The 24,766-nt window shown below is 37.8% G+C and overlaps 1 protein-coding gene across 6 annotated transcripts in view; it reads right to left on the bottom strand.

Annotated features, from left to right (window-relative positions):
- sh3gl2a (SH3 domain containing GRB2 like 2a, endophilin A1) overlaps positions 1-24,766 on the bottom strand; it is a 46,652-nt gene that overhangs the window by 6,887 nt on the left and 14,999 nt on the right. For 4 of the 6 annotated variants that reach the window (XM_042398828.1, XM_042398807.1, XM_042398799.1 and 1 more), the window contains 4 exons: positions 3,633-3,701; positions 2,134-2,206; positions 638-781; positions 136-269 (listed from right to left, as the gene is read on the bottom strand). In XM_042398828.1, coding sequence (XP_042254762.1) covers positions 136-269; positions 638-781; positions 2,134-2,206; positions 3,633-3,641 — 360 coding nt within the window. In that variant the 5' untranslated portion in view covers positions 3,642-3,701. Of the gene's footprint in view, positions 1-135; positions 270-637; positions 782-1,294; positions 1,341-2,133; positions 2,207-3,632; positions 3,702-4,129; positions 6,016-24,766 lie in introns of those variants that run through there. The other 2 variants (XM_042398818.1, XM_042398847.1) reach the window with 2 other exon arrangements.

A 24,766-nucleotide genomic window follows, 5' to 3' on the forward strand; every position in this document is an offset into this window, starting at 1 on the left:
CTGCAAAAGGCCACACAATAAATCTGAATCCATGACCAAAAGAATCATTTATTTATTATTTTCTGTAGTGTATCGGTGTTCCCAGATGAATTAGTGCTGCTGAGAACCAGCTGGCTCCACCTGTAGGCTCTGTACCTGAATCTCCTTGAGGTCTTTTTCGTGGAAGTTCTGCAGTGGATCAATGAAGTTCTGTTTGACCTCCATGTCCAGAGCGTCCTTAACCTCTCCCAGCTCACGCATGGCTTCCCCAGCATCAATCAGAGCAAGGCCTGAAAAAAAAGAGACATTTTAGCACAGAGACACATCAATAACACAGTTCAATGTCAGCATAAAGTGCAGAAAATCTCCAAATTTGATAATAAGGTTTTCCTTTTCACCATCACTATCTCATTCTACAGTAGATTTTGAAGATGGGTATTTCTCTTTAAAGGACATTTTAGTGCCTTCACTTGTGAACTAAATAAAGCAAACTGTAGGCATCTTGTCTGGAAAACAGGCTCATATATTTTTCATAAATTTTTACTGAGTCCTTGAGGGAATAAAATTATGCCACTTTGTTCTTGTTCTTATTTTTCTATAAAAAAAAGTGTGCTTCTCAGTCGTTCTGAGGCAAGACTTTTTATGCAAGGAGCTTCACCGAAATTAGACTCCTCTCCGAGCTCCCTGCCAAACCGCTGCATGGACTCTCCCAGGATAGTCTCAGTCTGTGTGTAGCCCGGTCCCTTCTCCTGGCCTCGCATACGTGACATGGAGTTCATCATGCTCATCTTGGCTCTAGTGGCTGTAAACACAAGGCATAAATAAGATGAAACACCTCTGAACTCAATGCTTAATGAAGTTTTAACTCTGTTGTCAGGAAAACAGAAAGCTTGAGGTGCCAGAACTTGTCAAGTCATTGTGAGTTTCATTCTTTTTAAGTCAGTAGTAGAACAAGTGAGAAAATATTTAGTTGCAATATTAAGGTCAAGTAGCATCCATGATACTGTAGTGAGACATAAACATTGAGTCAGTATAAAGAATAAAGTCTACAGACATGCTAGCATCTCTTTGAGGATGTACTTTAGCACAGCAGTGCTTTGAGCTAAATGCTATCGTAAACAAAGTAACATACTAACAATGACAATGCTAACATGCTTATTTAGCATGTTAGCATGCTAACATTTGCTACTTAGCACTAAACACAAAGTAAAGTTGATGTTGATGGGAATGTCATTAGTTTTGCAGGTAATTGGTCATAAACCAATTTATGATTTATGACCATAAATAACAGCATTGGACAAATAAAAATTTGGACCTGATGATGGCGCTAGATAAAAAGTCAGAGGATGACCAAAGTCAGCAGAATTCATCCACTGGGGATCATGAATGTCTACAAAGTTTCATGGCAATCCATCCAACAGTTGTTGATATTTTAGTCTGGACCAAAGACAAAAGTGGCGGATGGGGCTGGGAAATATATTGATATTATATCGATATCGTGATATAGGACTAGATATTGTCTTAGATTTTGGATGTCGTAATATCGTGATATGGAATACGTGTTTCTTTTCCTGGTTTTAAAGGCTGCATTACAATACAGTGATGTAATTTTCTGAACTTACCAGACTGTTCTAGCTGTTCTATTATTTGCCTTTACCCACTTAGTCATTATATCCACATTACTGATGATTATTTATCAAAAATCTCATTGTGTAAAATATTTTGTGAAAGCATCCCTACAATATTGTCACAATATCGATATTGAGGTATTTGGTTAAAAATATTGTGATATTAGATTTTGACCATATCGCCCAGCACTAGTGATGGACTACGCCCCGCTGCTAGCATGGCTAAAAAGTATGTAATAATGAGACTGGAAGGTGCACCCCAATTTGCAGGATAATTAAATTATGGAACTGTAATAATAATGCACTTTCACAATTAATAATACATCAGTTGTACTGTTGTTTATAAATTTTAATGTGACTGTCAACATGCATTATTGTCTTCTTAGTACAGTATGTGTGTACTAGTATAGGAATAAATGAAAAGATTAATGTTCTTGTAGATGACTTTGTATATCCGTGTGTAATAAGAAATTCTTGAAAACATCACATGCACATAGTATCATCTTGTTCAGTTGGTTTATGTCACCTGGGTTTGGCTGCAGATACTCAGTGGTCTTGGTCATGATGTCCATCACGGCCCGAGAGGTGGTGTCCATCCTCTGTAACACAACATAAACCAACATGTGAAAGGAGAGAATAAAAGAAGGTACAGAAATAACTGTTAAGATGAGGATGTGGCTAGTAACATAAATTTCTAATGGCTGGCATATTGTGGGAGAGGATGAGAGAAATAATACAGCACTGAAACATTTTTTTATCTAGCAAAGAGAAAAAAAAGATAGAAGGAAGTGTTGCTTTGTTGTGCAGTGTGGTGGTAAGAGGGAGACGTGCAGAGCTGAGAGCTGGCCGGGATCTTGTTTTTGTTCTTGTTTCTGTGTGATGAGACTCGCCAGCTCCTGCAGCCCTGCATCCCTCAGCTTCACACTATTTTTACACCACTTACATATAAACACATACAAAAGTACATACTAGTAGTACATAGACAAATACACAGTGATGCTAAAACATGTAAGCACTGTATTTATAATGAAAAAGACATACAATATGTTATTCAGGCACTGATGTCTGTGAGCAAACAATTACATTCACAAAGATACAAGAGTAATTCATTTTTTGTGATAAATATTGTTCCTACAAAAGTCCAGCTGCCATGTTGTGAGTTAGGAAGGAAATTTCTACTGAAATTGTCCAGATTTGACTTGTTTGAGTGTGAAAAAGGAATTTCTAGAAAAGAAATCATTTGAATGATTTTCAAAAATGAGTTTACTGATGTATTAACATGGGTACATTCGTGGTCTGAGCAGTGCCCTCCAGCTTGTGAAGCTTTCAGTATTATGCAGGTATACTGTAAAAGTTTCGCCTTGTAAAGTCATTCATGCAACACTCTCAAAGTGTTCAAGGTAAACAGGCAATTTGACTTTTTCAACCAACTTGCAACATTTGAGTTTAAATTCAATTTCAATGTGAAGACTTGTGCAACATATTTCAGGTGGGAATTTATAAGTAAAATATGGCTTAACAGTTTTTGGAAAGAATATAAATGTCTTTAAGGTGAAACCATGAGTTAATGAGAAAAGTTGTGTCAAAGTGAAGATGACCACATGCTAACATGTTTCAATGATTTTATTATATGACTGATGTTTTGACCACACCTGGTCTCTCTCAAGACAAGTACTTGACTTGCATTCACCAGACAATTCTTTCTGACTTAAATGACAAAAGTTTACACTGCTGACAAAAGTGTGTTTCCCTAAAACCGTAGGGAGACACAAGCATGTTGGATGTGTTTAATAACGCAGGAGAACACTGGTGGACCTCTATAACCATCAGCTGTTGGTTGTCTGATAACATGACGGTGGTTTTTTGATGTGACAGCAGAAATAGTTGGCGTAATGATCAAAGATGCTTCAGCACAGATCTGTGTGGATCCTGCAGGATTTGTTTATCTTCTAGAAATCTACTAACAATCTCCAGTATAGTTCCCAACAAGCTAATAATGGGACAATGAAAAGAGTTCAGTCTTGCCTTTTCCATTTCGGTGAAGTCATCATCAAGCTTTGTTCCTTCTGCACCTCCGACTTTCTCGCTCACTCTCTACAAAACAAACAAACAAACATGTTAGACTTTAGTGTTTTATAAGTTTCATGCAGTAAATTATGCTGCAGTGAGAAAACATGAAATACTACAAATTCCATGTAGTATGATGAAAGTCATCGTTTAAGTGACATGAGGAAAAAAGAAGAATCTGTCAAAGGAACAACCTTAAAATGTTTTGTCTTTTTAAGTGTTACACATGAAAACTCAAATGTTTTTAACAAATTCAGACATGTAAGATTTGTTTTTCATGTTATATTTGTATTTATTCATTCAAAACTACATCCTTGCTGCCAAATCTTAACCAACAAGACTTAAAGAAAGGACAGATTATGCTGTTCTATAGTAAATTATTCATGAAGTGACATGTTCATTAAAATGGTATCTTAATGTACACGTTGTAATGAGAGAGTTGTTTGCCCTCTCACCATGTGCAGCCTCTCTCTGCTTTATCATCTTTGGGCCACAACCTCTCCATTCCAATTAGGATAATGTCAAACAACAAGTAACAACATATCAGCGTGACCTTGTGCTTTACATAAGAGAAAGCCATTTCATTAGTCAGTATTACACAGCATGAAGAACATCACCGTACACTGTAATGACGCCAGTGTTCACAGATAAGAAAGTCAGCTGTGAAAATAGTGCTCTTCACCTCAGTGTCGGTCATCTTTAATCGAATAATACTGATATTAATGTGTTATTAATAAAATAGTTTAACACTTTCTAGAGCAATAGTATCTTTAACTGGCATGTGACCCTTTAAAATGAAGACCTTTTGTTACAGGTTGCATATGTCTGAGTTCTGAGCAAATTCAGAGTGATTTTTCCTTCTCAGGTTGTTTCATTTAGAAGATTTTAGAGGCATAAATGAGCAAAAATATGTAGTATTTCACAAGAAGTAGAAGAATAGCAAAAAATAACATGTGTAGCAGAAATATGTTGCTACTTCTTTCATATCCTGTTCATCATTTCTGAACCTCTCAGATTTATTTTGGAAAACCCATGGAGGCAGCAACCCATAGATTGGGAGCCATCTACACACTTATGTACAGTTTACAGCAAACATACTGTACATATTTGTACCAACATATTTTAAAAAACACAACCCTCTTAATTCAGTCAAACAAAAGGCAGTGGGTTAGCCCCTGCGTGACAATGTCAAAGTCACTGATTAGAAAAGCAGAGACTCTCCATCACTGCTGGAGAAAGATCCAGCAACAAGCTGCAGGCGTTGGACCTTATAGCTTCAGGCATGGCACAGATCCACGTGCACAGACATAAACACAGAAATAACTCCTATGGACGCCCTTCCTCTCCCCCTTTGTGTTTGTCTGCTGATAATATTTCCAGCTCTGCCACCATCCAGCTCCTGTCTGTGATGTAACCGAGCACCAGACACCTTGAGGGGGCAGAAATCTGACACAACGAGGCCAGACATGGACCCTCACAGGATGGATGGAGGGAGGAAAAAAGGCTTTCAGGGAACGACACATTGCGTGACTAAAGTAAAGAAAAGCATGAAAGCTAAGGTCAGTGGATGAACACTTTCCTCCGGTAAAAGAAAAGAAAAATCTCACTGTGTGCTGTATGTAGTTCTTTGACAGAATTAGTGAATTGTACATTTTCTGGTTTTTAAATGTTCACAATGTCATAGGAGATGGGCTGTGAGATTTGCAGTTTCTTCAAAGACAGAACGTGAAGATCCTGAAAGAGAGCAGGGGTCTCATTCATAAAACAGTGCGTAGGATCTGTACCGAGTGTACCTGCACACAAAAGCTGAAATGGCGTGCACCAAAAAATAATCAGATTCATCAAACTGTGCACACGTGCAAATGCATGAATTTCTCCCTTAATAAATCATAATCAACTTGAACCCCCCTCCCCCACACACACACTCCCACAATTAACTATAAAAAGTCAATGCGAACGCCTTCATGAGTATCGATGTACATGTTGTTCCTGTGGAGAACGGCAACAGTAACAGAAGAACGTTTGAGAGGCTGATGGCTGCAGCAGCTGGTCAGACGTGGAGGTACCAAGAAGTGCACTGCTGCACACTGTGAGTGTATAGACTAGTGGAGGCACGGGGGCTTGGTATTTGTTAAGCATCTACTGTATATAGACACATACATGATGAGACCACACACTCAATATCTAAAAAACAAACAAAAAACACTATTCATTTATATTTACTCCAAAACCAGCATACAGATGTTTCTCTAATTTACACAATCCATGTATAAGTGCAGGTGGTGAAGATGTGCCAGTGAGGTGACTGGGGAAGGCAGAGCGTGCGTGTGGCAGCCACTGCGGTGTCTCCAGTGTGCTCTGTACACCTGACAGCACAGTCGTGTGTTTACTGCAGCGATTTTAAACACAAAAACTATATGAAAACTAAAATCGTACTTGGTGATATATGCACAGTATTAGAAAATATTATTAAAATTCTATTAGTGCTCTGTTCTGCAGTTCTTTAAAGTTATTTGATGTCATCTTGGATTTCTACAACTGATGTTGATAATTTCATCAGTTATTTAACGTAGTTGAGGTGAAGATCTGTATATTTAGGTTTAATATCGGAGAAAGGCGAGCCAGACTTTCCTGCCACATCCTGGCATTTCATTGTGAACACCATACAGTCTGGACCTCTCCTCTGCACTCTGGGGATCACTGATAGTTTCATTAATAAATCACAGATGTAATTGGTTAACATTTGAGTTTGCTGATATCTTTTAAAATTGAAAGGTGCTAATGTTAAAGTGGATCTATAATTAACTTGATATGAAGTGAAATTAAATGTGTGAGAGGAATCATTATACAATCACCACCTCACCATCTCGCTAGTTTCTCCTGTCTCCAAAATGTTCGTATGCATGGGTCAGAGTTTCCGTACAGGTGCGCACATTCTCCCATCAAGTTTGTTTTTATACATCCCAACTTTTTTGAGGGAAATGACGTATGTATCTTTCAAGCCCTGCCCCAGAAGATGGAACAAAGAGAATAAAAGTAAAGATGCATATTTCCTGGGGTAAAACACAGAGGGGTGATCTGTGACAGACAGAGCAAAGGGGGTGGGTGGGTGGGTGTTACAGCACTAAGCCTGTGACAACAGTTTATGCAATGTAAGACTTTCTGAGGATTGGTGCTCTATGAGTCATCTTTGCAAAGTCTCTTCTGATCCCACTTGTGAAACAGCTCAGTATTCTGACAGAAATACTAAACACACACACACACATAGTGGAAAGCCTAGCAGTGAGCCACATTTCCTGTCATTACTTTCACCTACACATCACTACAATGTCTTTAAATCCTCCTTCGTTGGTTGCCATGGAAACAGGTACCTGCCTGCACCAGGCTTATCAGGTATGGTGTATGTGTGTGTGTGTGTGTATGTATATCTATAACTTCCTGTTACTTCTCACTACTTTTCCTCTGATCAAAGACTAATGGGGATGCCTGCTTCATGCTTCATGAATCATCACCACTTGGGAGAGGATGATGAACCGAGCTTCTAAGATGGAAGTGTGTGCGTGTCACATATGTTTATATATATATATATATATATATATATATATATATGTGTGTGTGTGTGTGTGTGTGTTAAGGTTGATCTATGTGTTGGTGTGTGCTTGTTAGCCACAGCTGTGCCAACACAAGCGATGTAGGTAGCAACACTTCTGGTGTTGATCCTGGCCATCTAATCACATACTGTACAATTTTAAACCTGGGCTGCTGTAAGAAGGCAGTTACATGTGACTCTTACCTGGTTTCAGAAAGTGGAATTTATATTTGTAAAAAATGAAGCTACCAAGCACACACAGGCTTTAATGAGTCATCTGAACATCATCATGTATTCTGAATTGACAAAGAGAAGGATAACATCAAAGAGGGAATTTGACACAAATGTTGTTTTGGAGCTTTAATCTTTTCAAAGTGAAGGCTCATAATGTATAGTAGTTTGTAACGACTGAGTTTAATGATGCAGTCACTGTTTTTCTGCCGTTATACTGAATACTGACAATTATTCTTTCTCTACATAGTCAATTAGTCTGATATTCTGATCCATGATGATGATTAGTGTTCATGTCTAAACCAGGTTTAACAGACTCAGGTGTAACAGCTTTAAGATAAACAGAGCAATTCCTTGTATGGAGGGTTTTATAAAGGGAAGAGAAGATGTTTTCTTAGTTCTGAGTCCATAATTGCCTTGAATGTACAGAGAATTTTACACATGTGCTTGCATTGGAATAGAAAAGGTGCCACCACTGTTAACAAGCAGCCTGTTTAACATGCACATGCAGCATTTAGAGTTATAAACTGCATAACAATAATTAATTTCAGGGTAGAAATAACTAAAAATATTGTATCTATAGAGTTATTTTCCACACATCAGATGTACTTTAGGTGACAAATTAGGTGAGTTAAAAAAATCTAAAAATACTAAAAGAAATGTGCACAAAAGAAAAAAAAACAAAAAAACATAACCCTTGATACCTGCCAGGCTGTGTACAGGCCATTTATGGACAGATAATTTAGGAGGAGCCATCAGAAATCTTCTCCAGCAGGTTTCCGACTAAACTAGACCACATATCGTGGCTCACACAGCTGCACATTTTCACTCCACTTATGGCTTGTTTGAGCAGGAAACATGAACAATAGCTACACAATGAATACTTACATGCATTATAAAGTGGCAGTAGTGAGTAATAAGTAATAGTACTCAGCTGAACAGAAATGCAATGTGTTGGTACTTCATACTAGTGAGTTCTTGGTTTATACATCTGATCCCTGACCAGCAGTATTTTGAGTTTTGAGGACCAAGTTTGAAAGCCACTGTATTAAGGACGTTGAAGGTGCAGAGCTCTAAATTCAACCATATCTGTGTTTGTTTTTAGGCTTAGTTGTTATGGAGAGAGGGAGTCTATAGAAGTTAGTTATTTCTTGGGCTAAATGGATGAAAAACAACTCAGTCAAGGGTGCCTGTGGGGACCTGCGTATAGCTTGGCAGGGGAAGAGCAACTGAATGAATAAAACAACTGTTGGTGGCTGTTTTGAATAAGTGGAGCGGTGCGGCTGTCAACGCATGTTCAACCCCCAGACATTTGCAAAGTGGAGAGCAAAGACAGAGACAACGTTGTACTTTAATGGCTGCAAGCTGAAGAGACAGCAACTTAATGCAGCGATGAAGGGGCGATGCATGCCAGAAAGCCCTCACACGCATGAACACAGGCACACATAAACATGCTGGGAATCACTAAAGGACTATATGGCATGTCACAGACAATAACCAACTGACTGATGATTGATCCTTAACTCCCGGTGACTTACAGCATACTATGTAAATGTGACCTGAGCCACCAATCTCACCTAGTGGCCAGGGAACCAGCGAACTAAAACCCCCTCGGGGAACCAGCAATGTCACTGTGTTTTCACACATAACTGATCTCTTTGTCCCCTTAATCTTTCCCTCTCTCAACAACCAACCTCATCCTTTTCTTTCATCACCCATCACCCACTCAGCCCTCGCACTCCACTTCCTTGTTCTTCCTGCAGGGAAAGGACACGACAAGGTGAACTGAGCAGCAGTAACGGCAGCAATGTGAAGTGAACCTTACAGGGCTGAGTAAAATGCGCAGTTGGCTTCTGGGAAACAACAGCAGTGGCGTAGATGATATGTAACCTGTGACGTCACACAGAGAGCACACGCACTCGTAGTGGTAGTGAAGGCTGTCGTGCACGGTGCTGATACATGCAAATGTTTCTGAGTCGTGACGCCTCTGGACAAAGAGGCAATGCAGGGATAAGGTTTCACTGCAGAGCTCTGGCTGGGTTATTTCTAAAACACTGCCACCTTTGTATTCTAGGGCTACTTTGACATCATTTCATTTAACATATTATTGTAGGGCTGCAACTAATGATTAATTTCATTATTGATTATTCTGTCAATTCTTTTCTCAATTGCTCGATTCGGTGTTGGTTGGAAATAGGTGAAAAATCTTGATCACTGTTTCCCAAAGACTGAGGTGATGCCCTCAAATGTCTAGTTTTGTCCCGACCAACAGCCCACAACCCAAAGATATTCAGTTTACTATCATAGAGGACTAAAGAAACCAGAAAATATTCACATTTGAGAAGCTGGAACCAGAGAATTTGAAATCTTTCTTCTTAAAAAATGACTCAAAATGATTAATCGATCATGAAAATAGTTGGGGATTATTTTAATTCTTGGCAACTAATAGTTGCAGCTCTAAATCATTGTAAAAGACAAACAACACTAAAACTAAATGGATATGTGCATTGGAGGAAAGAAGTCAAACGGCTTCTCCAGTACAAAACCCCCCAAACTTCGTCAATTCAATCAAGTGTAATCATTAACATAAGGTGGACAAAATAAAACAAACAAGAATAACAAGACCAGATAAAAGAAGTGTGAGTGAGGCTTTGAACTAAATGCTAACATCAGCATATTAACATGCTCACAATGACAATGTGAATGTGTGAGTTTCATTCACACTTTCACAATGAGAAGGCACACATTAGTAGAACATGTGAGAAAATATTCAGTTGCAATATTTGAAGAAATCCAATAGTCACAGTAGTGCTTTGAGCTAAATCCTTTTGTCAACAAGCTAACATGGTTAGCAGGTATAATGTTTACCATGTTCAGCCTCCCCAGAGGGGCTCCAAACAGTTTCAGGGGAAGCTCAGTCAATGGAAGTGAAAAAAATTACATTAGTTATCAAAGGGAGAACACATAGAATAGCCTAAATGTGTGTCATATGGTTAGAGAGTTTAGAGTTTAGAGATACAGTAGTTTTGGGGAATTTTACTGTTTTTCCCACTTTCCCAGAGTCAGAAACAAATAAATGCCTTCAAACAGACCTTTTTTATGTATTTGGTGTAGTCTGAAGTTATGTCAAATAGCAATATCCGCCTATCTTGGCTCAACTGTTGAGTGTCTATAGGATCAAATAACATAATCATGATCCCATAGGCATCAAGGAATTGAATGAAACTAAGCAAGTAAACTAAGAGGGGGTGAGGGGCCGTCTTTTTCCAAGCTTTGTCTGAGGGGAGGCCCAGTCTCAGACTTTGAAAACTCCTGGTTTAAACACAAAGAACAGCTGAGGCTGATGGGAATGTTGTTGACATTTTGACCCATTGGTCACGCCATATGAAGTTAAGGGAACATCAAAATAATTGCAGCTCATCTTGAGGAAAAGATGAATGTATAAACAAAATTTCATGACAATCCATCCAATAGTTGTTAAGACATTTCACTCAAAACCACAAATGTTATCCACATGGTGGTGCGAGAGGAAAAGTCAGGGGATCACCAGAGTAGGATTCATCCTCTGGAGACAATAAACGTCTCTATAAAATTTCATGACAACCCATTTAATAGCTGTTGAGATATTTCTGTCTGGACCGAAGTGAAGTGGTGGACCGACATTGCTATCACTAAAATCCTTAATGAATAACAAGATCAGGTAAAATTAAAAAAGGGAACATTCAACTATAATAGGCTACTAACTATAAACCTTCGGGTGTAGTTCATAGCTTTAGGTCTCTCTCCTCACACGCCATTTCTCTCCAACCTGCACCCACGTCAGGCACATCTGACCAGATTAAATATGCTACACGGGGAGAGGAAAATAGCTCATAAATCTTGCCAAAAGCTCCAGACAGGGTGTCCTTCCTCCCTCTATCGTCCCAAAATCTCTTGCATCATCACAAGGGGTCAGACAGCACGACGTGTCCTGGCGTGATCTCACAGCAGAGATTTTGAGAGTGCATCAGTGTTCGCAGGGCCCCAGGTGACAAAAGTGAGGTGTAGTAAAGCTGAAAACCAGCATGACATAACAGGTCAACTTGCAGTGGATTTACAGCTGAGAGGGATTTTGCTCACATGCATTTTGCTGTTATGAAGAAAAAAACTTACGCAAGATTTCTGCAAGCCCAAACGGATCTGACTGAAATTCCTCAACCAAGTATTTACTCATATCAGACACCACTTAATCTAAAATTAAAAAAGGTCAAAAATACTCTAATAATATAGATTTTAATGGAAAGCATTTGTATTTGGCCTGATGATTTGAGGAATGACTTGTTCCAAACTTCTGTGGTTTCATCCGACACTGATAGATGTTGTAATTTCTCCTACTGTCCCAAAAATAACAAACCATTACCAGGTATTGGATCCTTCTCTGCTATATTTAATCAGGAGTGACAATTCAGCTGCAAGCCAAGGGTATTTCTTTTCTATAAGGAGAGCTGTCCAAACAGATTAATGAAAACACTCTTGGCAAACAGCACAGCAGAGTTTAAACAGCAGGGTTTTACACCTGTGTACGACACCCTGAGCTACTAATACTATTAAATGGCTGACGAGGAAACCGGCCGGAGACACACTGTGACACATAAAGTATCTGCTGCTACTGCTTTTAAACGGAAGTTGGGGATTAGATTTCGCTACTCGCTGCAGAACACGGTGTGATCAATACTACTGCACAGCATCGTATCCACACATGCACACACAGGATGTTAGCCTATCTGTTTTCATGTTTATACATCTGTTCATGTGTTTCTCTGAACATCTGGATTGCTTAAATCAAATCCTACAAAAAAGAACTTCCAAAAGTAAAACAATAGTAAAACAAGTAGCAGTTTTAACACTTTTAATATAATATTTCTTTTTGCTTTAATTGGTATATTCCCTGCTATGTTTTGCTGAAGGACAGAGGGAAGAAAAGGGAAAAATATGCAGACGTATATGAAAATTTGCTGTGTGTTTTAAAAACGCAGTGATTAAAAAGACTATCCGGCTTATTCCCCAACACAAGAAGTACAAAGCAATGACTTAAATAATATATGGATAGACTGGGCACCATCAATAATTTCCTCATTTCTTTATTCAGTTTGTCTTTTTTAAAAATGTATTTAGTTGCCTTTTTGTGAATTTTTAAGAATGTTACTTACAGAATATAACAACCCTGTCTCCTAGAAACTATGTTTATATACTAGCCTACTAATTTGTTTTGTCAATTACATTTTTGAAGGAAATGTATGATCGTATCGCTGGCAACTTTTTTTCAATTTAATGTTTTGTTGAATCTCGTAGTCAGGCAGTTTGGGTGGATGGATATTAGCCAAATACTGTAGTTGCCTAAACGCAGCCATGCAGATGTTAAATCATGCTTTAGTTGCTGTGAGTTTATGCTGTAGGGAAAACAAATAAGATATGTTGTCAGTGAATGTTTGACATTTTCTCAGTGTGTTGATAAAAATGTAAATCAGCAAGCATTACATTTCTCTCAAAAATGTGTTTTCCGCTGCAAATTAGTAGTTTATAAATTGAATTTTGTACCAGAATACAATGGTTAAAATGTATTTCTGTCATACATCAAGACAAAGCCAAATGGGATTTAAAAAAGCATAATAACAGGATGGCTTTCATTTACAAATTTAATATGGGTTTATATGTTGGACGGATATGGATATATAAATGAATACAAAGTCCATCCACACACCACCCACATTGTTCACACTGTAATAATGCAAATCCTTTTCCTTTACTGTTGAGAGACAGTTTCTCAGCTTGTTCGCACTTCTTCAGTTAAAAAACCCCCAAAAGACATCATCGGTTGGTGTATCTTTGTACTATCCAGTACTGTTAGCATTCACAGCTGTACTGTTAGTATTAGCATTGGTCACATGGCGCCCAATGTGAGCGTGCTGCCTCTGCTCTCCTCCCTCCCCCATGCCTCCCACACCTCCTCCCTCCTTTCCTGCTCACTAGTCTAATCCCGGCCGGGCACACGGAGGCCCCTGCTTAAAATACGCCCAGGGTGGAAGAGGGAGATTAAAAATGACAAGAGTGATTAGTGAGGCTATTAGTAGGACAGCCCCTGCTGCTGGACAATAACAGGAGGATCTGACTCTTCCTGGTGGCATTAAAACACCCCTCCCCTCCTTCTTTACCTATCTGCTCCCTAACTGCCCTTTTCCCTCTCTGTGGGGAAGGATCTAGGAGGAAATATGTTCTCCCTCGTTTATTCTGTGCTCAGGTTTCACTGGTATATTTTCCCCCTTTTAACTCTCATTTTCACCTAGTATGTTGTGAAAAAAGGATGATAAAAGAGGACAGAGGTATGGAGAAAAGCATGGCTCAGTTGGGAATATGACAATGCCCAGAAGATCTTTGTATAGTCTTCTTTTTCAGCTTGTTTTCTGCCTTTCCCTTCCACTTTTGTCTTTAAGACTCCCTTTTTTGGTTTCCTCTTCTCACCTCCAAATACTCTCAGGGCCTTGCTGTTCTCATTGTCGCATTTCTCATGCAACACTGCGCCAAGTGCATTCACTGCTGGACTGTGACTCAACAATACGCCTGACTACATTAGCTGCAACGGTTAAACCTCGACACTCAGCTGACCAGGATTTCTAAGGACACACTGTATCACCACAAGGACCCAAATGTGTATGGATATTAAAAACTTATTTAGGAGCAAACCTTTAAATGTACTAGCTGTCCTAAGTATCGACCCATGCTCTCGTGGAATCAAGGAAAAATCCATTTGTTATTTTTAAATCCTGGCGTTCAGATTGAACGTGGGGGTGGTTGGTTCTTGCTCCAACTGCAGCTGTTTCAGGATGACAGTAATCCTGCAGAGCATCAAGGCCTGGGGCAGAATTAGTAGGGACAAGATTCAAAGGTACAAAACCACTGAGAAACAACCAATGACAATAGTCTACACAGCCTAAAAGTGGAACCCTAAACTTGCTGCTGAGCTTCATCCTGTACGACAGGTAGATGTCAAGCTCAGGCTGATTGGACGAGCACCCAGACGGGACAGGGTGCCAGCGTTTCCTCTGTCCAGACTCCTGCCAGCATCATTCCACTGGTTGGCCATGTTGCTTCACTGACCTCTATCCTCTCTGAGTGTGTGGCTCGTGGCTATTATAATCTGATTTGTAAGCCTTTGCATGGCTCTTATGTAATAACAGGGATGAGTCTGAAGCTGGGGAGATGTGTGCACACTCCGATCCATCCATGTACCACTCAGTAAACGGGGGAGGAAAGGAGGGAGTGAGGAGGGGGGGGGGGTTGGCCAGCTGGCACCGTGCGTGTGAGGAAAGCGTGCCAGAGTTTGAGAGCATTGGGATACATGATGGTGATGATGATGAGACAAAGATGGAGGATGAATAACTGCACGCACGACATGACTGATGGGAGCTTTTGCTGAATGATATGATGGGATTGTGAGAGCACTGCTTTATGGCACCATGACAAGACATATATGTTATTACTGGTGTGTTTTCATCTTATTTCAAGGGCTGGTACTAGTACTGTTTCTGTTTGCCGCTGCCTTTTATGAAATTAAATTTGGGACTATTTATTCATTGCAGATCATTTCATTTTGAAACAAACTCACAGATTAACTCACTCAACCAGACAGTCATCCATCACAACCAGAGGTCCATTTTCCAAGCAGATACCGGAGTTCAAATTTATTCTATTCTCATTGGGTTAAAATTCCTTTGCCCTTAAAGTCCTTTAGAGCATATTTGAAAAAAAGCTTTAATTTTGGTTTTTAACACTGTGACTTTTTATATTTATGTATGTTTATTATTTAGGTAATGAGTGCACTAGGCCGTTTTTCTCTCCACACACATGCACATTGATCTCTTTACTCATATCTTGAACTGCACTGTAATTTTTCTTAATCTTTTTCTATTTTATTTTTTCTCTTTTAAATCCTATATAAATGTGTCTTTTTTAAAACTTGTCTTAATACCTTTTATGTTTAATGTAAAGCACTTTGAATCGTCTTGTTGAAAGGTGCTATACAAGTAAACTTGCCTTATTTTTTATATTAGCACTCTCACTATTGTTTTTACAATTAACGGAAAGACAGTTAAACTGATAAGCATACAGAGGAAATCAGTAGAGTAACACAGAAGTAGACATTTTAATAGTACTATCAGTAAAGACAAGAATCCTCCGTCCATTAGAAGTAAATAAGTAAGCTTCTATTCTCAGTATTACTGACAGTCTCGGTGCTCCTCTTGGTTACAGTGTTCGCCTGCCAGACCACCTAAAGCTCTGCACAGGAACCATGAGAAAGTGTGAAAGACTCAATGTGCTCAGTCCTTTCTTGAATTCCCTCTTGCAAAAATTTTCACACCCATAAGAAGTGATCCTGTCCTCGCTCATTAGTTAATCTCACCTGCTACTAGAATTTGTTTTTTATCCTGATCTGGAGGTCTAGAGCACACAGTCTTAGCAATACACTAGCATGATTTATGTCAAAACGTTAGTTGCTGCACCTTATTTGAAAGCTATAACCACACATATGCTCTAAATCTCATCACGTCAGATCCAGTCTCATCGTCCTGTCACTTGAGTCAATGGTTTGTCGTCATCCATTAGTTTTTGTGTTTTTGTCTCCCTCCTTTCTCTCTTGACATTCATCCTGTTTAGCCTCATATTACCTTTTATTAAACACCAGATATTAGCAAATAATAGTATTTATTTGCTGCTTATATAATTGAGCTTTCTCCCTGATCACAACTATGTAAAAAAACATTATAAATGTGCCAAAAAATGTTTATTTCTTTGTATATTTTAATGAATTTATTGAATTGCTGAATAACATTTTTTGGTGAATTCGGTCTTCACTTAAAGGTAATATTTACCTGAGATTATCTGTCATTGAGGAGTGTTTAACAGCTGTTGTATTTATGTGTTTGAGATTTAGTGTATATCTAAGGTCTGCCAGGATTTGATCTCTGGATTGGCAGAATAAATCTCGGCAGAGAACTAATGAGTGCATGCACTGCTTCTTCATGACGCACCATTAAGATGCTCTTGAGCAAAGTATTTCAGCAAAAACTACTCCAGATTGTAATATACAACTGAAAGAGAGCATTAATGCTCATTGAATTTTGAAAAACTTAAAGTCAACCTCCACTCAAAAATGTGTTTTGTTTATTGCTACTTTATTTGGATGTTTGAGCTTCATTGTGCAGAATAATGTACATGCAGAGTTTCACATTCATCATCTGAAAGGGGGATGGTTTTTCTCTGTTCACCTTAAATCTGAGTTTAAAGGGTATGTGAGCTTCATTTGTGACATCACAACTAGTTTGGAGCCAGTCGTGGTCCAGTATGCAACTTACACAAGTGTGATGTGGAAACTTGAAGCCTCCAGTGCACAAACACTGAGAATTAGGGCTGGATATGGGTACTCGATATCTTTATGGTATCGACCGAAATAACCCAGTACCAAGTAGTATCGAAACGTCTTCAGTCAAATGATACCTGCATCTGATCCTTTTTGTACCCAGATCTGTAAAAAAATGTATGTATGGTTTTTCTGGCAGCCAATCACCGCAAGCCTTCTTCAATTTAAAGCGACGTGTGATTGGCTCACTACTGCAGCAGCTACAAACCATACAGTCTGAGCTGATAATACTTAATTGATCAGTTTTGTACAGTTATTTAATAAATATTTCAATAATTTAAACACTTTCAAAATGTATTTGTGTAAAAATCATTAGGATGGGGAGGAGTGGTGAATGCCATTCACATGATGGGTATTGAATTAAGTAGAAAAGAAGGTATCGAATGAAGTACTCTATCGGAGTATCGGTATCACTCACAGCTAAGGGCACTGATATGGTACTGGTATGGTAACTTTTTAAACAATACCAAGCCCTACTGAGAATAGACTTTCCTGTGAAGTAGGAAACATCTTGTGTCCAGCAGATAAACTTTTGAAATGAAAAATATTTACATATTCATAGATTTTACATTTTTCAATGAGGGAGAAACAGAAGATGTCATTTTAAATAATTTAATGAGGTGATTTAACTTTTTTTTGTAGACAAACCATATTAGACACAAATGAAAGCAACATATTTTTATTTATCTTAAAACATGTCTGAAGGGAATCTTTAAAAATAAAGTAAAAGAAAAGCTCTTTGTTTTACTAGAAAAAGCCTTGAGTGAGGGCCAGAAGATTTGACATGTTTTGGCATCAAAATGGAAAAAAAAAAACCCTCACCAGCTTTTATCGAATTCAGCTCAAAATGATACATAAATGTGTGTCATTATTGTTTAAAGCCAAAGCCAAGAGAGGAAGATAACCCTGAAACAATGAGTCTATAAATGACACTTCATCCCCACATTGAGTGACTCACCATTCCCTCAAGAAACGACACACACACACACACACACACACACACAAACAATTGTAGAAGCACCTTCAGTTACATCAACAACACACTTGCTTTCTCGCTTCCTCTACACATAATTGCCACTCTGCAAGTCACATTTCAAACGCGAGTGTGTCTCTCAGAAGAGATAATGACGGTGCTCTGAGGTCTGTTGACTTCTTCCAGCACGTTATACAAGTTATATTTATACAGCAGGTTCACACTCACAGTAATATTATTTTAATGTTTACCCGGTAATGTCGCAAGTTAAATCTGTGTGGGTGTAATGATGGTGTTGTCTGGGATAACGATCACTGAAAATCAGTATTGATGACAGTTATTAAAGCTCGGTTTCAGATGGCTGCCTGCACTGTGTGTGTGTGTGTGTGTGTGTGTGTGTGTGTGTGTGTGTGTGTGTGTGTGTCTATAATCCACAGATTCATGAGCACATTTTTTATCTGTAAGATCATAGTCATGTCCAGTCATCAGGAACCAACATTAAACCAACGTCAGCCTCAGTCAGTGTTACAGTTCGCTTTCTTGCAGAAGTAAAAAAAAAAAAAAAAAAAAAAATTAAAACACTTTCACTGATTTTGGATATTAAAGACGTTCTCATATTGTCTGTCAAATTGTACAAGAACAACCAATCTGTTTAGTAATATTTCTGAAGATGTGTTATTGCTATTAGAAGGCAGTTGAACTGTCTGTGTATAAAATATAATCTTTAAATTTTTATAAACAAGAGGAATCCAGAAATAAGAGAGTATGACATTCAGTGGTAAAATTATGGGGAAAGTGACAAAGCAGACATTTTATAAATGTGATGCTTTCTTGACTTGTTACAGGAAGTTACTGGTTTTCTATCTTTTCAGTCTCTGGTGGAAACCTCGAGGAAGGAAAGATGCTGCTACAGTAGCAGGAGGAACCTCGCTGGTTTGTCCTCTTCATGAGGTGTGTGAACTTTTACACAAAGTGCTCTCTCTCTCTCTCTCTGTCATACACTCACACACACAGCCAAGAAAAGTAAAGCTGGACTTGTTGTCTTGTGTGGGTACTGATTATAAAAACTATATATAAAAAAATTCAGTGCAGACATTGAGCGTAGCGGCGCTCCCTAAACCAAGACTCCTCCCCCTCCTCCAGAGCACATGACCATTAATCAATAATGAAGCCAAATGAAAACATGTAAAAACTAACTGAAATCCACACTGACTGATGGAATTACAACCCTTAAATCTTTTACTAAAGAAGCAAAACTACAGTAAGTAATTCTGGAGCTTTCAATAGTATCTAATGGCCTTAATTAGTGTATGATCATCAGCGCTCATGGAAGCTGTGAAATGTGGTTGAAAGCTGTGAAAAAAGCGTTTAAAATGGACCTAGAGTTTGATTATTTTATCAAACTGTTCCTAAAGTCAAGAATGAACTTTTACACTAATAACTAAATGTCAGTTCAGTGACACTCAAATAACTGTACATGTTAACCACTTTAAGATATGCCTCTGCCACTTCTTTGATGTGGTTTAACTGGTTTTATGGGAGGAAACCAGTGGTGCAAATCATACACTGAACACCATGTTTCATAAAAGATGTACAACTGTACAGCTTCAGGAGATAGTAAAGATGCTGAAGCTTTAAATTGATATCTAAAAATCAAAGGAAGTTTTCAAGTAAAATTAATGTAACCGAGAGAAAGACTTTTAAAGATGGTAGAAGACTTACAGAAGAGTAACATGCATGGGTATAAAAAATGAAAGCAAGAAGAGTCAAGTGTAACAGAAAAATGAATATATATGGAAAGCAAAGAATATAAAGTGAAATGAAATTCTACTAAAAGTAATAGATCCTGTGTATTGAATAGTAAAGATGAAAGAATTAGTTGATCAACAGAAAATTTAACAGCAACTACTTTGATAATCAATTAATCATTCAGGTAATTTTTCAAGAAAAAAAAAACACCAAAAATGTTCCATCTCCATCTTCATATTTGTAAGGATTTGCTTTTGCTTTTATCTTTCTCATGTGATAGTAAACTGAATATCTTTTGGTTTGAGACTTGTACAACACAAACAATTTAAATGTGTTACTTTGGGCTTTAGGAAACTGTGATGGGCATTTTTCAGTACTATCTGACATTTTTGTAGATAAAACAATTAAAGAGAGAAAAAAAGATTAATTGATAATGAAAATAATCACTAGTTGCAGCCCTATTGTGTAGTATGTATCAATTTTTTTCTGTGTATCTATAATATTATAATTACCAGCTTTGTACACGGTACATAATGTATTGTTATAATATAATCTATAAGTAAACAATAAAGATAAACTGTTGTTTACAATCATACATGCAAAACCACTGGATTTTATATGTAACTTCACATTTTATTCAAGTGCAAGGCCATGTGTGGGTACAATAAAGTACATGTCAGAAGTTCATAATTAAAAAAAAGAGATGACAAGAAAAGATGTGAGTGAAAATGGATCTGGAGAAACACCAGTATAACAAATAAGATAAAGAGAGAGGACAGTATGTCAGAGTATGTGCTGTGACAGCAGCATGCCTGCAGAGAAACAGTATTTGCACCATTAGGGAAAACAATATCATAATCTACAAGGAGTGTGCAGACAATACCTGATTGTGAGAACGGAGGAGACACAAACATTCCCAAAACACCTCATCACTGGTCCCTGAACACAATACACCTGACTGAAGCCACAAAAATGCTGGCTAGCTTGAAAGAAGATTCATTATTGTTGTTGATGAAGATAAATGTCTTTTACTTCTAACTTCAGGCTAAAGAGTTCAGCTACAACAACAGAAAAATGGATCCTGGAAGAAACAAGCAGTGGTACATTTACACTAAAATCAATAAACCAGCAAAAAACAGATTCTTCACCTTCCAAACACTACTGCAGACTCTCAATCACACTGCACTAGTCCCTCCCGAAGCTATAAATAATAAACAATAATATAAATACATCCAGCCGCTGGCACGACCTATTAAAAGACGAGAAAATTGAAAAGCCTCAGTAGAAAAACATCCTGTATATTTGATATTGACTATCTGCTATTCAACACCAGTCTGGTTTGATTAGATTTCCTGTCCATAAAGAAGGTCAAGATTGGGGAGGGAGAGGCGAACCAGAAACGTAATGATACCCAGAATATTGATGGCTGTTGCTGAACCTGTACATGCAAAAAGACGTGTATATTTCAACATATACAATGTATGATAATAAATATTAAAATAATACAATATTTGGAGCTGAAACAAGCAAAAATACCAAACATTTGCTGGCTCCAGCTTCTAAAACGTGAGGATTTGATGCTTTTCTTTGTCATATATGACAGTAAGTTAGTTGGACAAAACAGGCAATGTGAATATGCCTTTACACCTTTTTTAAAAACTGTTTTATGACACTTGAGAGACAAAACCATTAATCAATGAAATAATTGGCAGATTAATCAAATAATTGTTACTTGCAGCCCTAAAAATATTAAATGATACATTAAAAATCTGCAGTGAAAACATCCTAAATAGATAGAGGGTTAAATACAACAACGATTATGATAAAAAGCCAGTAGACTCAAAAACAAAGTGCAGATAATTTTGCAGTACTTTATCTGAGGGAATTCAGTAAATAGCACACTTGTGACTTTGTCCTTTACTAAAGCGTTTAGATCAGTGTATCTTACTGACTTCTTGTCCATGTTTGCTTAAAAATTGAGAATAAAAGGCAACTTTTATCTCTTTAATCTCTTCACATAATAAAGGTGTTCATAGTTTAAAAACTTAACAAAGAAGACTGAATTTACGCTGATGTGCTAAAAGCAGGAAATGTGTCCAGTCAGCCTTTCAAAAGGTGTTTAACGAGAGCTGGTCAACAGTGTTTGTACTCACACTAACAAAGTAGGTTGAGAATCAATAATTTATGGATTCGAGCTCAGACCTGCACACGCTGTAAGAACATTTATGGAGGCTTTAATCCATTTATCAGCCACTCCATATATACAGTATGCTGTACAAAAGCTCAGCTGTGATTAACGCTTCCAAAAACTGTCAGCACCACCTTGAATTTTGCTAACAAGCTTGGATAAGAAAAAGCTTATCCATAAACCTACATTAAGAGATTTTTTTTAAGGAAAAACACCCAAGAAAGAAAAATGAAAAGAATGTTCTGTCTGTCCATGACAATATATATTAGACATGAAGAATCTGAAAAAGCTCATTTAGGTGAGTTTTATGTAGACTAGACACCCAAAATTTTAAGATGGGGACAAAGACAAAAAAAAAATCACACATCTTATCAACTGAATCTTGCAAAAATCACACAATCATCTGCAAACACACACACGGCTGCAATGACACACACCTACATGAATGGTCCACCGCCATCTCCTAATTAAAAAAGATATTTGTCATTTGCATTTCATTCAAGATGTCTAATCCACTGCTCAGTCTGTGAGTTACTGACGTCATATTAAGTCTGTACTGTAGAAAAATAACTTTGTTTACCAACAAGCCTCTGGCACTTTCTACAAGTCATGAAGGTAATGAAGAGGCTTGTTTACACAAAGCACCAATGTATTTAAATACTCATTAGTCAACTGCACGGTGAACAACAACATTAGGGCAATTATAAGAAGAGTTTAGTCATAATTCATATTTATATAAGAGTCTAGTATATTTAGTTAATTATATAAACTAAAACAGGTTTAATATACTGTATCTGCCTCCTCACATGATCATCCCTGCACATTTTTGAGTATTTTTTTAGTGTAAAGCAATATAAAGGAAAGGGCAATGGTGACTCTTAAGCTGTGGATGAATGTGAAAATGGTTTATCAGCATTAAAATCCCCACAAGAAATCAACTTTGATATTAAGAGGACAGAAGAGTCATGACTCTTTGACCTGTCACATGGTACATTTGGCGGTCTGGTCCAGCACATGCAGCACGTTTCACAGATTACAGCTGCAGTGCTCTGATTCTGAGTCACACACAGCTCCAATATGATGCAAAGTCACTGTGCTCTGATTAATCTGAGTATAATCCCTGACAAGCCATCCAGTCTCAGCTCTGCAGTTGGTGGGAGGAAGCTGTGTGCGCACATGGCGAGTGAGTTAACTGTGTGTCACATAACATTGCTTTTTTTTTTTTAAATACTGGGGAAACGTCTTACATACTGTCCGCCCAAAACTCTGCTGGACTCACTCTACCAGCAGACATGTAAATACAGTAAAAGCACAGACTGTTCCCTCCCAACCCTCATTACTGCTCCTTCATGAGCCAAATTAGGCATTAGATTGAGGACATGATGCTATACAGCTGTCTGAAAGCACAGCCCCCCCCCCCCACTCCTCTTTTGTTCCTAACATCCTCCTCTTCTCTCCACTTACTCCATCACTTCCTCTTCTCATCGCTTCCTGCTCTCTGTTAGACTTTACAGCTTCTCTCTATCATCTTTTCTCCTGCCATCCTCCTTTCGGTTCTACGCTTTTCCTGTCCAGATATCTTCTTGCCTTAATTTTCAGTAAAGGAATAAAATTAATCTGCTATAATATACAAGTTATGCTGTTTCATTATACAGTATTTTGTGTGTTGTTGTCGGTTAGTCCAACAAGTACGGGATAGATTGCCATTATATTTTGTACAGATATTCATGTTCCCCAGAGGGTGAAGGCTATGAAATTTGGTGATTCCCTGACTTTTCACATAGCACCATCATCAGGTCAAAAATTCAATTTATGCACTACTTTTTTTTTTTTTTTTTACAACAAAATACTCCCACAATTAATATCATTCCAATCAGCCCCAACTGTACTTTGTGTTTAGTGCTACTTGGCAAACACTGATGATGTTTAAACTGTGTACAAAAATAATACATACATGTCTAAATTGTCTTATTTGGTCTTATTTTTCTCCACTCCTCACTGTTTTTTCCTGTGTTCTGGTAATGTAATTATTTTAGCATTTTTACTGTTTAATCTGTTGGTTTTACTGTTAAGCACTTTGTAACTCTGCTTAGAAAAGTACTCTATAAATAAGGTTGTTATTATTATTAAATAGTCAGAAAAAATAAAGATTGGATTCCTTACATCTTTCTAGCCAACACAAACTGTAATATCATGAAAATCTCACAAATTACTTAACATGACGACATCCCTGCTGACACCATCCTCACATAAATAAACTACGTAATATTGCCGCAAACTCTCATAACACTTTCATGTTCTCAACACACAGCAGGAGGCTGACACCACCCTCTGGCTAATTATTACATTATTACTGCTGCCAGAAACAAATTTTGGACCTCTATTTGTATCTAACAGTTTGGTTTGCGCTGCTAGCGTGGCTGTAGACTTTTTTTAGTGCTATATTCTATAATTAAATTATAGAATATAGAATTCTATAATTAAATTATAGAATATAGCAAAATGTTACATTTCTGTCTCAAACATTGATGAAAAACACAAGTGGCTTATATGACCTCATGATTCATGATGTCTGCTCGGACAATGACCTTTAACTCTGAGAAACTGCTCCACACATCACAGATAATACCTTTGGCAAGGTCTCTGGGGCTCTAAACACATCCATAACTGTAAATGATGTTGCATTGCCCTTCATTATATTCACACTGTGTTGGCAGCTATAACAAAAGCCAATAACCAACATGCTGAATGGGTTTTGGGGAAAGTGAACTGCAGGCTCTGGGTAATAGATTTACGTAATAATGATGTGACCCAAATGTCCCTGAAGTAGAGGTATATGTGTGTTTATGAATGTGGTTTAATTTATTCTTATCAATGTTTCCGTGTATAAAAGTAAATTGCTTTACAC

The sequence above is a fragment of the Thunnus maccoyii genome, chromosome 2 (genome assembly GCF_910596095.1).
Source record: "Thunnus maccoyii chromosome 2, fThuMac1.1, whole genome shotgun sequence".
Classification (NCBI taxonomy): Eukaryota; Metazoa; Chordata; class Actinopteri; order Scombriformes; family Scombridae; genus Thunnus; species Thunnus maccoyii.